Genomic DNA, 16398 nt, shown 5'->3' on the forward strand with positions numbered 1-16398 from the left:
TGTTAATTGATCTGTTACGGCTGCGCATGTCTGTTGTGTTACATCAATCCACCTCTTTGGTACTCTAGTCAGGCTATCAGCCAAATTCTGCATCGACGAAACTAAGGTAATGTCGACCTGCAAGCTGTATTCATCAACTAGACACTTTATTATTACCAGTCTCCTTCGTACTAATATCTCACTTGCAGCTCTAGTCTTAACTCAAGCCTTTCCAGTCAAGGTGTCGGTCAACCAGTGGTAAACACACAATGAGTCAGTGTGGAGATGCACAACCTTAGCCTGCCATTGCAATGCAAGATTAAGCCCTTTTAACGTGGCATCAAGTTCTGCCAAATTTATATGCTGGGCATCATTTTTTGGACAAAGCCAGCACGCATCTTCCACAACGGCACCTAATTGTTCCAACACAACACCTGTAGCCAATGAACTTGCATCAACCCATGCATTCAGTTCGTTTCTAGATACTTGCCACTCACCTTGGGCAGGGTCGTTCCTATGTACTCTGGAGAATGTGTCAGCCATCATTTGCTGGAAAGAATCATCATCCACAATGTCGTCCCATCCTTTGGTTATTGCAGTTACTCGTCTTTTTAATACTCCTGTTGCCGATCGGAGCCATCCACAGACAGGTAGATGTCCTACTAATTTATTTAATCGCTTCCATCGCAAAGTATTCCCCTCCTCCCAGACCTCTAGGCCTAACACGGGCACCCCATCCTTTAGACACTTAGGGTCTTTGCTTATTAACCCAAATGATTCCAGTTTTATTCGAACCACTTCCGCAGACATTATGTCCTCATTAATGTAGGTGTCGTCAATGTAAGCTGAAGCAGCTTTTGCTGTGGTCTCATCCTGCATCAAAACAGTTTTAATAATAGTTGTCAGGAGCATCTCATCTGCATATCAGGTGGTAACATTGCAGGTATATAAAAAGATAAGGCAGCCATTTTTGTTTCTTTCTTCTTCATTCATTTCGTTCCATGACTGAATTATGCACACATGCTAGTTAGGTAAATCACGCGTTTCCCTACACTCTGCTCAATTGTTATTTACATCTAATATTGCTCTAGCACGCTAATGGAATTATTAGACTCTACCAAGTGCTCTCTTCTAAAAACCTAACCTCATCACTTACCCAGGCTCTTGCCACCATTTTCATCTAACAGATGAAGATGAAGATAGAAAAACCTGTTATCTACTCACCTTCTGAAGCTGATTTGTTCAACAGCTTAAAAAGTTCTCTTTGGATACGAGCGTTCAATTCAATGATGTCACAGCAACGAGTAACATTTTGGTCGCACGAGTTCAACTGCGAACAATAAAAATAACAAAAAGGTGAAAATTAAAACAAATTTCATGTGATGTTTCTGAAATTTTCAGGTAAGGATTAATTAATCGATTATGTTATTTTGATTTTTTCGGGCTACTATTCTCATCTTGAGTGTTATTTTCACAATGTTTCGGTCGATGTAACCTCCAACCTTCTTCAGATGTGTCTTGTTGAACTCTTGAATCTTTCTGTTGAACTCGGGAATCTTGTTAGCAAACTCAGGAATCTTGCTGTCAAACTCGGAAATCTGCACTATAAGGACCCGGGAATCTACACTACAAGAACCAAGTACATATCTTTGTATTGTCAATATTTTTTTATATATGTTTATTATCTTGATAAGTTTCTATTTAAGGAATCCTTAAATAATTTCTTGGATTCCCACACATATACACATATATTATTTGAGTTCATCAACATTTGTTTACCCAAAGCGTTTATATATATATATATATATATATATATATATATATATATATATATATATATATATATTAATCGCACAAAATACATGCTAACATATTCCTTAATTTTAGTATCAAGTTATTTTTGAAAAAGAAAAGATCCATTCTAATTGTTATAATCAAACAAAAATTTGCGATTAACTCACTAAATTAACCATCTCTCACTAAACTTCTATCGATCACTTTCACCCTCTCACACAGAAAGATTCATAAGTTCGAGAAGATACATCTGAAGAAGGTAGGAGGTTACATCGGCCGAAATGTTGTGAAAGATAACACTCAAAATGAGAACAGTGGTCCGGACAATCTAATTAACATGAATTCTCCAAATTTCCAGTTTCAAAACCTTCCTGCATGTCAGACAGTTATGTCACTTCTTGGTCCATGCGACCCCAAGCATGTCACATCTGAACTCTGATATTTGTGACAGTATGTTGGGTAGAAGCGGGGATGTCTCAATGCCTCCATAAAGCAACATGATGACAGATCAATGTTAATGTTGTTTTCAAAATTAGCAACTCCTCGGATGAAGATGTATTTGTACATGTAAAGATGAAGATGCTATTTCTAACTGAAAACAGACAGACAGACGAACCGATGAACAAATCCTCTTATAATTATTTCATTAGAAAGATCAACAATGCCAATTGGTTTCCCTCGGAAAATGCCAATCAGACTCATCGATTGATACAAGAATCAAAAAAGAAACTCACAGCATCTTTTGAAGAAAAAAAAAAGTAAAATAAAAAAAAAAGGTTAGCGATTCTGCTCTTGACAAGTAATTAATTTGAAATGTACAAATCAATAATTAATTCTTTCTCATGTCAACAATGTCCCTCAATCTGCAGAGCTATTTCCCCGTTATGTTGATTCCAAAAATATTGTAGTAGATCGAGAGATTATTTTAAGCCTTTATTAGGTATACGTCAAGGTGTTGTGTTCTCAATCTTGTGTCATGTATGCAGAAAACCAAGCTGCCAAAATCATTGCAGAAACGTTAAAGTTCACAAATTGTCATTCATACATCGACTGCCGATCAAAATCATTAACTATTTATATCTTATCAGCCTGTGTCATTACATATCCAAATACCTCGCATGCTTCCAAAAACTCTATTTTCTATAACTCTCCCCTCCCTCTCCCTCCTCTCTCTCCCTCCCTCTCTTTCTCTCTTAGAGTCCTGTGATGTAGATCCAGAGATTATTTAAGCCTTTATTGAGTACTAGCCGTATATACTTGCCGTTGCCCAGTCGAAACATATTGCTGGGTGGAGGGATTAGTTAAATACTATTTAAAATACACCGAATCTCTTAACTTGGTATGAAAATTGACCACATGTTAAGATTTAAGGAAACATAAAACACATCCATCTTGGTCTATGAAAATCAAATGCGAAGTAACTCTCATAGCTCAAAAGGGAAATAACTCTCATGGCTTAAATATATGTTTACTTATGGTTGTGGAACCAGAGCACGTTTTCAACAATTAATTTTTAAAACTTTTGAACGCTGAACTGTATTTAAAGCCAAGACTATCCTTAATAGTTTGCATTGAAGATGGAAGCTTTTAGCGGATAAGTTGTTATTTTGCGATATTTATTTTCTTTTTTATTAGATGCAAATGTTAATATTAATTATATTGATTTCAGTTTTTAATTTATATTTTGTTTTATTTGATTGTTTTATTTAATAATAGATTTTCTCGTCCATTAATGTACTTGTTTTATCTAGTAAGTTGATTTTAAATATAGCATGAATAGATCCGACAATTCTATTTATTTTCAGTTAGTGAGAGGGGAACCTATCGCCATATTTTCCTTAAACACGTTAATTGAACTTTATTAAGTACTTAATCATATCAACCTCATTCATTATAACCAGCCATTATAAAACAAACAACTTCATACTGTGGCCTTATTACTAAGTTTTAGGTTTTAGACTTAATTACATCTTTAATGATGTTTTTATAATGTTTATATATATTTTTTTTCATAATATTATTTTGTATTCCTGCACGTCACCAATATAAAACGAATTAAGAAAAGTTATAAGCTTTTATACTTTTCGTATTTTTTTTATACATTTTCACACACACACACACACACACACACACACACACACACACACACACACACACACACACACATATATATATTTTAATTATATTTTTTTAATCAGGCATAATATTTAAGTTTCAGACTTAACATATCGTTACTACATTCCTGACTTTTTGAGATGAGGATTGATTATTCGTATTATTTAGATTCTTTGGACTACTGTTCTCATTTTGAATGTTCTTTCCATAACGTGTCGATCGATCTAATCTCTGATCTTCCTCAGCTGTATCTTGCTGAACTTGGGAATCTTTCTGTTGATTTTGTCAATCTGTACAGAATTTCAAACAGAACCCTTTATGACGTTTCTGAATTTTTGAGATGAGGATTGGTTATTCGTATTATTTGGATTCATCGGACTACTGTTCTCATCTTGAGTGTCATTTTCACAATGTTTCGGTCGATATCACCTCCAACCTTCGTCAGGTGTATCTTGTCGAACTCGGGAATATTTCTGTCGAACTTAGGAATATTTCTGTCGAACTCGGGAATTTGGATGGAATTTCGAGCGGAACCTTTTATTTACTTCATACAATTGCGAATTACTTAGGACCTCTATCTAGTCATGGCTGACAGAACAAGAGCATGCTACCCCCGTGAAGTAAATAAGGGGTCCGCTCAAAATTCCATCCAAATTCCCGAGTTCGGCAGAAACATTCCCGATTTCGACAAGATACACCTGAAGAAGGTCGGAGGTTATATCGACTTAAACGTTGTGAAAAATGACACTCAAGATGAGAACAGTAGTCCAATGAATCCAAATAATATGAAGAATCCTTTAATCCATGGGATAGCATACTCTTGTTCCATCAGCCACGGCTGGGTAGAGGTCCTAAATAATTTATAATTGTATTTCAAGTGTTGACGCACTGAAGATTGAACCTTGAACCTCTAGAAATGTGTAACTTACAACTGAATTTTACAAAGCACTTTATCCATGATTCCAGGTTACATCGACCGAAATGTTATGAAAATGCCAATCAAGATTAGAAGAGTTATCGGAAGAATCCAAATAATAAGAACATCGTTACTAGTATAATGTGATGTAGATCCAGAGATAATTTTAAGCCTTTATTGAGCACTAGCTGTATATACCCGCCGTTGCCCGGTTGAAACATATTGCTGGGTGGAGGGATTAGTTACATACTATTTAAAATAGATTGAATCTCCTAACTTGTTATGAAAAGTGGCCACATGTTAAGATTTAAGGAAACATAAAACACATCCATCTTGGTCTATGAAATACATAAAAAAGAGACACCATGAAATTCTGTTCAATTAATCCGTGCCTGCAAACGACCAAACCATTGAGAACGATTTTACTTCTAGTCTAATCTTTATCCTGATTCAGACAATCCAACTCAAACTTAATAAATGACCGAATGGCTCACATTTTTTCTTGTATAATACACTAGCAGGGCTACCCGGTTTTGCCCAGGCAAAAAGTCTGACCTGTTTCTATTTAAACTTCTATTTCTCTACCTTTCTCTATCCGTGTCTCTATCTTTCTCTTCCTAACCGCTCCTTTCTCCTCCATCCAGCCCATATCTCTCTAGCTGGACACACACACACACACACACACACACACACACACACACACACACACACGCACACACACACGCACACACACACACACACCTCCTTCTTATAATGAATTCTTCACTGTAATTAGTTGACATTTATTTTTCCAAATTAGTACATAATATTGTAAAAAGCCGACCCACCCCTAATGAAACCTGAGCCAGTTAACCCCGCCTCCAATGAATGAATATTTAAAATATTTACATATTATTCATCGAGCGCAATGCTGATAAAAAATGTACCAACTTTTTTTGATCTTTGTTTAGTAGTTTATGACTTTTAGTTGGACAAATAAACACACATACACACAGACATTTATATAATAGATGTTGTAAATAATTAATAAAAAATAAAACAACAAATAATTTTTTTTTTTTCTGTGAGGATGTTTAAAGACTTTTAACGTTCCAAAACTATTTAAAAAACTTAATTGTCTCCCTTTATTACACACTACCAATTCTGTTAATATAAGGGTCTTTTAAGGTACAAATCCGAGGCTGCAACGGACCAAACCATTGAGAATGTTTTTACTTTTAATAGCCTCACAATGAAATCGCCATTTTGCATTTCAATATATAAGTCGGTAAATAATTAAATAGATAAAAAATAAAATCTCGTGTCTCAACATGTTCGTCGATGGTGACAAAGAATGTAATGCTGGGATAAGTGGGATTGGGTTCTTTTTTTTTGTTTGTTTGTTTTTTTTTTGTTGTTCTTTTGTTTTTGTACTTGGAATGCGAAACAATTTAATAAATGACTAAAACAAATAGGATTTGAACTGTAAGAAAAATTCTGGTTTAGTATAAATCTATTATGATATCAAGTTGTGTAAAAAAAAGTATATCATTCCACATATGCTTCTAGAAACTTTCTTGCAAAGTTATGGATTGGGACATGAAGCATAAAAGCGATGTTGCTGTTTTTTATTTTGATTTTATATTAAATATTGAAAATAAAAAAAAACAGCATTGGACATAAAGCATAAAAACGATGTTGCTGTTTTTGATTTTGATTTTTAATATTAAATATTAAAAAAAAACAAAAAAAAACATTGTTTTTATGCTTTATACAATCCTCATATCTATAATATCGAAGCTGAGTTAATCAACGTCTGTTTCCTTAAGGCTTTGTGCTCTATATGTAATCACACAAAATACATGCTAACGTATTCCTCGGCTGTGAGATGAAGTTGTGTTGTTATTTTTTTAAGCTTTTGTTAACTAGTCTAATTAATTGACAAATTGACTTTTTTCTCTCTCTAACGTTCTGGTTATCACTTTACAACTCTCACTGTTGTTTTACTCTCTCAATCTTATTTCTTAGTCTCTTTCTTCCTCTCCCTCTTACTCTCTCTCACTCTATCTCTCTCTCTCTCTCTCTCTCACTCTTTCTCATTGTCTCACTCTCACACTCTTTCTCTGACTTTTTCTATGTTTTTCTCTGTTTATTAACAGTAGTAGGTAATAAAGAAGGAAATAATAAAATGATTATGAATAATAAAGTTATATATATATATATATATATATATATATATATATATATATATATATATATATATATATATATATATATATTCAGTCCAGCTCGGCTTTGCTAGGGCCCTATGTACTGTTCATAACTTTATGTGCATATATATATATATATATATATATATATATATATATAATTATTTTTTTTATATATATATATATATATTAAGAAGTTTGACTCATGTCTAGGTAACCTACATCTAAAATTTCAAGAGGAGTTTAGTAGAGTCTGCAAAGGTCAACTCTTTCAACTTTGACCTCTTGGCAGCCAATTTTTTGCCTAAAAACTGATTAAAAAGCTTGCTGCATCTCTGAATACCCTTTATGTAAAATTTCAAATGTTTAGACCCAAAATTGGCTTAATAGTTTACTAGAGATCGCAAAGGTAAAATATTTTGAACTTTGACCCCTTGGCACCCAAATTTTCGGCCAAGAACTAGTTAAAAAGCTTGCCCTATGTCTGAATACACTTTATGTAAAATTTCAAATGTTTAGACCAAAAATTGGCTGAGAGGTCAAATTTTTTATAACTTTGACCCCAATTTTAACCTCTTAACATTTTTTGTTTTGGGCTCAAATCAAGAGAAAAAGTTTAATCCATGCCCAAGGAACCTACATCTAAAATTTCAAGTGTTTAGACCCAAAATTGGCGGAGGGGTTTGGTAGAGTTTTCAAAGATCAAATCGTTGAACTTTGACCCTTTGAGAGACAAATTTCTGGCCAATACACCTCGAGTCTGTAGACTGAAAATTAACAGAGTAATTTGGTAGGGAAATGTACATACAGACAGACACACAGAGAGACAATTTCACATTATATATACATATTCAGAATGTGAGAGATTATATAATTATTTCCACAGTCAAGCAACATCGCAGCTCACAGAAGTCATAGCTCTTGTGAGCTGTGACGTTGTTTGACTGTGGAAATATATATATATATATATATATATATATATATATATATATATATATATACTCGGGTTTTTTTATATTCAAAAGTAATGGACTAATGAATTCAACGAGGTTGTTAGATAGTGCTCAATAAAATGTTTATTCATTAAACTTTTGAATAGTCAAGTCGCTGCCTGATGATATCTGTTGTTTGATTGAAACAAGTGGCTATTTGTAGCAGCGGGATGTGAGCATGTTTATATAACAATAAACAAGTATATATATATATATATATGCGTGGTGCCTTAAATAAGTTTTATTGACATGAGACTTTAGTCCCCTTTGAAGTAATCTCCTCCAGCTGACTTGTACTGTTCCAACAACTTCCGGAAGGCCCCATGGGAGTCTTTTTGTGTGGGCGTGCCAATGACCCTCGTCACAACCTTTTTCATCTCCTCAATTGTCTCATAACGACAGCCTCTAAGGTTTTCCTTGAGCTTAAGGTATAACCAAAAGTCACAGGGAGCAAGGTCTGGACTATAAGGAGGATAAGGAACTGTCTTGATGCCCATTTTGGTCAAATAGTCTGTGATAAGGATGGAATTGTGGACTGGTGCCTTCGTGCAAATCTTCCATATCTTCAGTTCCTCATGAATAATTGTGTGTACAGTTCCTACACTGACATCAAACTGTGCACTTATTTTCTGTATAGAAATCTTCATGTCGAACTCTGGAATCTGTCGGCCATGACTAAGTAGACGTATTAAGCGATTCATGATTGTATTCTTAGTATCGACTGAACTTTAAACCTTAAGAAGACTGTCACTGAGAACTAATTATAATTGAGCACTTCTTTCCATGGAGCTATAGATCAAGATACACTTGAAGAAGGTCGAAGGTTACATCGACTGAAACGTTGTTAGAATAACAGTAGTCCAAATAATTCAAATAAAAAGTATATTTACTGTGTGTGTGTGTGTTTTTTTTTTTTTTAGACAGATATTATTTGCTTGCAGCAAAATCTAGCAAAAGGTTAGGATGTGGTGAAGACCATATCACTTGACAGGGTACTCTGGTTGGGTGCAAAAATAGTCAAGAATAGACTCCTGAGTATTTTCCAGGTGATCAGCAATAAGCTACTACTCTGAAGTAGATAGTAATGCATGGGAGTCTGCTCTTCTTATGACCAAACCAAGCCAAACTATACCTCATTGAGACAAAAAGGGTCAGCCATATAAAATATGTTTAAACAGAGATGCACATTAACAAACATAATTCCTACATTATAAGTAAATAGACACAACCAAGATACACATGTATTGCTAAGGTAAACATGGCGAATGCTTCGGCGTCTAAAACAAAATGCCACTTAGTTTGTATAGAGAATGAGCCATGTTGGAATGGTCAGTTGTTTGAGAGTCCCATCTTAATTGCTAAGGAGGTAAAACTGATAACAATGCTGCATATGCGTGTATAACGATATTAAAAAAGAACTAGGCCAAACACGTTTGGCCAGTTTCCAATATAATACAGAAAAGAGACAAACTTCGGTATCCAATCTCACACTGTGCATGTGAAAGTCTTTTCTTTGTACTTCAAAAGTAAAAAATCGTTTCTCATTCATTGCTAGTAGAATTCAGAGGCGATGACTTGAAAATAGTTCAATGACGTAACTCGTGACTATGCCGATCCAACAAATGTATATCGGTTTATTTATATCCATCTAACATAGTCTGTTTATATATATATATATATATATATATATATATATATATATATATATATATATAAACAGACTGTTAGACTATATATATATGTATATATATATAAACAGACTATATTAGACTATATATATATATATATATATATATATATATATATATATATATATATATATGTAACAGTATAGCAACATTCCAAGATTCAGATAATGCCGATCCAACAAATGTATATCGGTTTATTTATATCAATCTAACATAGTCTGTTTATATATATATATATATATATAAAGGAGATTAGAATAATAGTCTAAAGAGCTAAGTGTATTTTAATGTAATAGTGAAATTACTAGTTTAATTAAAATACAGGAAATGCTCGTTGTAATTTAGATATATAATAAGCTCGATAGTTAAATGTCCTAGAGCTAATTCAATATTAAGTAATGTGATTTATAATTTAAAAGTTTTAAAATTTTTAAAATTTAAAAATCAAAATTTAATTAAATTAAAAATCAGTTTCATAAGAAGGAACAACAACAAAGTCAATTATCTGTACGATCGTTTCGGAAATCCGTGCTTTTTATTTGTGGTATACATGAAGTCACGTAGAATAATTATACATAGTTTTTTTGGTAAGCACGGTCTCCTCATCAGCAAATTTAGGAGGATTTCTATTGAATTGAAAAGACACCAAAAATAAACCTAGCATTAAAAGTAAGGCAGATGAATCTGAAAAATTGAAGTAAAAGGTTTGGATATAAAATTTATAAGAAAATTAATAAGGAAATTGGTATAGGTTAGAGATAGAAATGAGTAGAAAAAATATATATATTTTTGAATTTACATAATAAATTTGATTTAAAAATATATATATATATATAATTACCTTTTGGTTTTCATTTTTTTGAAATCAGGAACTGTATTTAAAGTAGTCATTTAGATGTTTGCTATAGCTTTTTATTTTATTGAATGATGAATTTTAAAAGGGCGACGCTCGTGCAGTAAATTGTTTCCGTTAGCGTATTTTGATTTAGAGACGCCACAGTTAATATCTATAGAGAGAGAGTTTTTTTTTTTTTTTTTTTTTTTTTTTTTGCAAGTTTTTAAGGGGAGATAATTGTCATGGCTTTATTTATTATTTGATTTACGAGTCTAAGGGCGGTAATTGGTTTAACTTAATTTATTAAAAAAAAAAAAAAAAAAAAAAAAAAAAAAAATCTATTTTTACTAATGAGTAATTTTTAATGATTTAAGGTGGTTTATATTTATTAAATTTAAACCAACGTTTATGATTACACGATAGAAGCTCGTGTCTTGAATTTACTAGTTTGGTTGTGCTTTTTATATCTTCATATTTTAAAATTTTTACGGTTTCTTTTGTACATAATGTACAAAATTTATCTCCTGGTTTATATGATTTGCAAGTCTCAATTATTTGCCATTTTAAGTTGAAAGAAATATTGCTATTTTTTAGTTGCCAAATATAGTTGGATAGAGTAGTTTGGTTTGATAGAGAGTTATTTTTAAAAGAATGTTTGTGCGTTGAAATTCTATGTTTTATTGGGCCAGATGTGGAACCAATATATATTACCTCTTGATTATTATGATTATTTTCCGTTAGGTCTATTGTTGGATTATAATGTGGTGGGTTGGTTAATAATTGATCGGTAGATTGATTTAAGTTGGTGTTATTATTTAATTCGGTAGTTGAGTTATGGCTGTTGATAGGTTCTTGTATATTTGGAGTTTTTGATACTGTGCAGCTATAGATAACATTTTTAATTTTACATGAGCCTTGTAGGGGACATTTATTTTTTCTTCTACAGTTACAGTCCGATGTATTTTGTATAGTTGCATTTTGTAGTTTATTAATTTTATTATTATTAGAGCTAATTATTTTCTGATGAAGGTTAGGCATAGTAGAGTAAGAGACTTTAATTGTGTTCTTATTGAAAATCTTATTATATCTATGGGGGGCTTTAAAGTTCTTATCTAATATTTTAAAAAATTCTCTAGCTATGTTTGTTTCTAGGTTTTTGGAATACGGGGGGTTGAACCATAGGATCTCCTTGTGTCTATTCTTACGTTTGCGGGTTTTAGTTTGTTGTTTATTTATATTATTATCTAATATTTGTAGTTTGGTTTTATCTTTTTTTGTCTCCTGGTTATTTTTCTTAACTCGTATACGGGAAGACATTGCCATATTATATGTTATTACGCTCTTAATAGGTTTATTTTTAATGCAGTTTATGTTTCTATCATTTTCATTTATGAATTTAATTTGTGAATTATATCCAGAGTTTTTAAGGGCTTCATTATAGTATTTTTCATTTTTGGTAAATATTGATTTAGTAGAAGACAGTCTAGAAATTCTTAGAGCGATATTGGGAACTATTGATTTTAATATTGATTTAGGGTGGTTTGATTGATTGTGGACATATAGAAGTGATTGGTTAGGTTTATGGTATGGTTCAAAGGTAGAATTTTCAAGATTTAAGGTTATGTCTAAGAAATTAACAATTTTTTTATTAGGGTCGATTTTTATACTAAGTCCATAATTTTTAAATAATTTATGTAGAGCTTTAATTGCATTTTCATAATTTTTATTAGTAGAATTCGTTATGAAAAGTGCATCATCTCTATATAGCCCTCCTTCAAGTTTGAATTGTTTATGGAGTATACAATGTATTTCATTTAAAAGGAAAAGGCCAACTAGATCAGTGACCTGAGTCGAGTCCGTCGATCCCATTAAAATGTTGAAGTGGTTAGGGGTATTTTTCCTGGTCCAATATTTATTATCAAATGTTATTAAAGACTGTCTAGCTATAAGTATTAGTTTAGTTTCGTCTTGAGTTATATTAGTTAATTTTCGTGCCATTAATAGAGATTTATTAAGTAGGATAGGTGATATAGATTGGTAATATGATTCAATGTCAAAAGAAAGAAATTTAATATTATTTTTATTTTGAATATTAGAAAACCAGTCGATTACTTGGTTTGAAGATTGCCATAGTGGGTATTTTATTATGGATTTAATTTTGGGGATAATTCTATCTAATATGTTTTTACTAACCAGTCCTATATCTGATTTCGAGGGGCAAATGAGTCTAATAGTAGGGTTGATATTGAAGCTGTGTTTGTGGTCTTTTAAAGTAAATCTCGGGGTACCTGGTACTGTTATTTCTGTGTATTTATCTATTTTAAGTTTAGTTAAAATGTTTTTTGCATCATTATTTATTTTATTTAGTGCTGATTTATTAGTAGTTTTATAATTTTTATTAAGTTCTTTATATATTAGATTTTTATATTGTATATAGTCCATTGTGTAGAAATTTCCAGTTTTATCTGCCGGTACTATGAGTTTATTTTGGTGGCTTGTAGAAATAGATTTTGAAAATTTATTTATTTTTTTAAGTGTTGGAGTGATATATTTTTTATTTTTCTTAAACTTAATATTTTTAATCAGGTTGATTAAGTCATTTTCAAAATTTTCAGTGTCTATGTTTCTCTTAGGGTTTTTGTATGTTTTTAGTCTGTAGTATTTCGCTGCTTTTCTTTCTTCATTGTCTTGTCTGAGGATGGTTTCTTTTATTTCTCCAGGTTGGTGGTGTATTGGTTCTGTGGTTTCACTTTGGTAATTATCAAAATGGTAGGTAATTATTCTACGTGACTTCATGTATACCACAAATAAAAAGCACGGATTTCCGAAACGATCGTACAGATAATTGACTTTGTTGTTGTTCCTTCTTATGAAACTGATTTTTAATTTAATTAAATTTTGATTTTTAAATTTTAAAAATTTTAAAACTTTTAAATTATAAATCACATTACTTAATATATATATATATATATATATATATATAAACAGACTAAGTTAGACTATATATATATATATATGTGTGTGTGTGTGTGTGTGTGTGTGTGTGTAACAGTATAGCTACATTCCAAGATTTAGATATTTATCTTTATTACCAAACAGCTATTTCAGAATATTAAAATTTCGGTACATTTTTACATTTTTCTCTTCCCTGCAGCCTCTCTCTCACAGAAGAGACGTTGCGAGCCTGTCTGTGTTTTATCATTATTTCCATGGCAAGCGCTCGTCTGAGCTCCAATCTCTAGTCCCCCCTCGCCAATCTTTCACGAAAAACACCCGTCTAGCTGAAACTACTGTCATTAATTTTCCCCACTCTATCTGTGCCTAAATCCAAACGAAGATTCCATGAGCAGAGCTTCTTTCTTAGAAGTGCACGACTGTGGAACTCTCTTCCATTTGCCTGTTTCCCACCTGACTACAACTTGGATGTCTTCAAGTCCAACATAAACAAATTCCTGACAAACCGCCCTCTAAAGTAAGACACTCTATCAAATCTCCAATACTAATGATTACTACGATACTATCTCATTGATTATCTCATGATTCATTGTAATTATCTCATTGATTACTGTACACGCAATAACCCTTATCCCCGAATGTTTTCTGGGCCTTGATAAGTGGTGACCTCCATGTAAAAAAAAAATTATGTCAGCCCCTTTAAGAAACTTATTTCCTATCGTTGAGCACTTTCAGTTGAAGTAAATCGGTCAACTTAGCTCATATGCGCAGATCGTCGTATAATGATTAGATCACCCTGACTGACGTTAAAAACATTTAAAAATTGTTTAAATCTCAACTGTATTTCTCGCGGTTGACGGTAGTCGAATGGATTGGGTCCTTGCTAATGAAGCCAGACATGACTTCTGTTGCTGGGTTCGAATCTCTGCACTGATGATTCCCGAAAGGATGAAACACTAGTGTCTGTAGGTTTTAATAATTTTTATAGTAAATAATTACATACATATATATATATATATATATATATATATATATATATATATATATATATATATATATATGTATATATATGTATAAATATATATGTATATGTATATATATGTATGTATATATATATATATATATATATATATATATATATATATATATATATATGACAGCAAGTTTTATATTCCAAATTCCATGATGCAGATCATCTTACATCAGCATATGTTTCGTAGCATAGAAACAATCATATGATTATTATGTCGATTTTTTTAATATTTTTTGCTCTAATTGATCAGAAGAATAAGAACTCAATAACTTTAAAAAGAAAAGAAAACAGAATTTGGGCATAATTACATAAATCCAAATGCAATGTAGACTGTTAGTTATTTGTTGGTATATGCTCTGTTATTACATTTTAAAATATATCGAGCTTGCTAAATAAGGGATTGGTATAAATAAAGGGTGAAATATAATTGAATAAGCATATTTTTAAAACATGCACACACATATATACTTGTGTAGATAGATAGATAGATAGATAGATAGATAGATAGACTAATACAAATAAATAAATAAAAAAATTGAAGGAAGCCAGCTAAGCTTTGTATTGCGATTATGGATTAATATATAGATGGGCACAATATAGGGTGGGGGCGACATCAATAGATTGATTGAAAGATCAATATATGAATAATGGACTGAAATCAATAAATTTATGGATGACAGAAAATAGAAAAAGTAAGAATAATCGAACAAAGACGATCCATTGATATTAAAGTTAGAGTAAAAGTAATTTCATCATCATTTCTGGACTTACCAGATCAGGCGATCGGGGGATATCGGTTTCCTGGCCTAAAATACACCAAACATTGATTTTATGGCTTTTTCTTCCCTTTCTTTTAAAACCTCAATTATGTTCTGCAAAGCCAAAAACAAAAACAACAATTTCCCTCTACAAAACGACCAAACCAAACACCATCAATAAATATCTGAAGATATAAACAATTTGAAGCATAAAATCCTTTTTCTAAAATTACTGGATTTGGCATTAACTAACTCAAAGGGTTGACGTGCCCAAAAAGAAAACAACCAAACCAAATATTAGAAATAAATATTTGAAAATATAAAAGACTTGCAGCATAAAAACTTTTACCAAAATTACTGGATTCGGCATTAAATAGACCGAAAATGGTTGATATGCGGTAAAACAAAGCAGCCAAAATCATCATCATCATCATCATCATCATCCTCATCATCATCATCATCATCATCATCATCATCATCAATAGCAATAGCAATAGCAGCAGCAATAGCAGTAGCAGTATCTTAATGTTCGCTTTATATGTTAGAATTTGTTGAAGGCGTTTAGAAATTGACTTTGAAACTAATCTATCTGTAACCAGGATTTTATTGATTTTCTTTAAGTGCATTCTTATCACTTCCTTCTGTGCTTGCTTTGGCATACCCATATTATCTGACCCTGCTATCTCAACTGTTCTACACCTATTAACCTGAGAAAACACTCATCTGCACGCATCATCTTATACTGTCCAGATTTAAACTCCCTCTTAGTCGTCAGTTCTAATCCTGTCGTTAAGACCCATATTACACATACATCGTATCATTCTCTTATATATATATATATATATATATATATATATATATATATATATATATATATATATATATATATATATATATATATGAGCAAACAGTTAATAAAACATGTTAAAAAACACATTGGAAAGAGTTAAAAACATATTTAATCTGAAAAGTAAACACTAGATAAATGGATAGTCCTTAATCCGCGGAGTTTCGAAGAAATACTTTCCTTCTCATCAGAGGGTAGGAATTAGCAAAATGCGGGATCAGATTTTGCATGCAGAAGTATTTGATGAAACAACAAGTAAGTCAAAGATCTTACTTGAAAACAAAAAAAGTGAAGCAG

At 31.8% G+C, this 16398-nt stretch overlaps 1 protein-coding gene across 1 annotated transcript in view; it reads right to left on the reverse strand.

The window, feature by feature from the left end:
* Positions 1-16398, reverse strand: part of LOC145263734 (mitochondria-eating protein-like) — a 77337-nt gene that overhangs the window by 46458 nt on the left and 14481 nt on the right. The window contains exon 2 of the mRNA XM_080120713.1: positions 1204-1309. Within this exon, the coding sequence (XP_079976839.1) occupies positions 1204-1309 (106 nt within the window). The remainder of the gene's footprint in view (positions 1-1203; positions 1310-16398) is intronic.

Source organism: Euprymna scolopes, chromosome 39 (genome assembly GCF_053919585.1).
Source record: "Euprymna scolopes isolate OS-2025 chromosome 39, ASM5391958v1, whole genome shotgun sequence".
Classification (NCBI taxonomy): Eukaryota; Metazoa; Mollusca; class Cephalopoda; order Sepiida; family Sepiolidae; genus Euprymna; species Euprymna scolopes.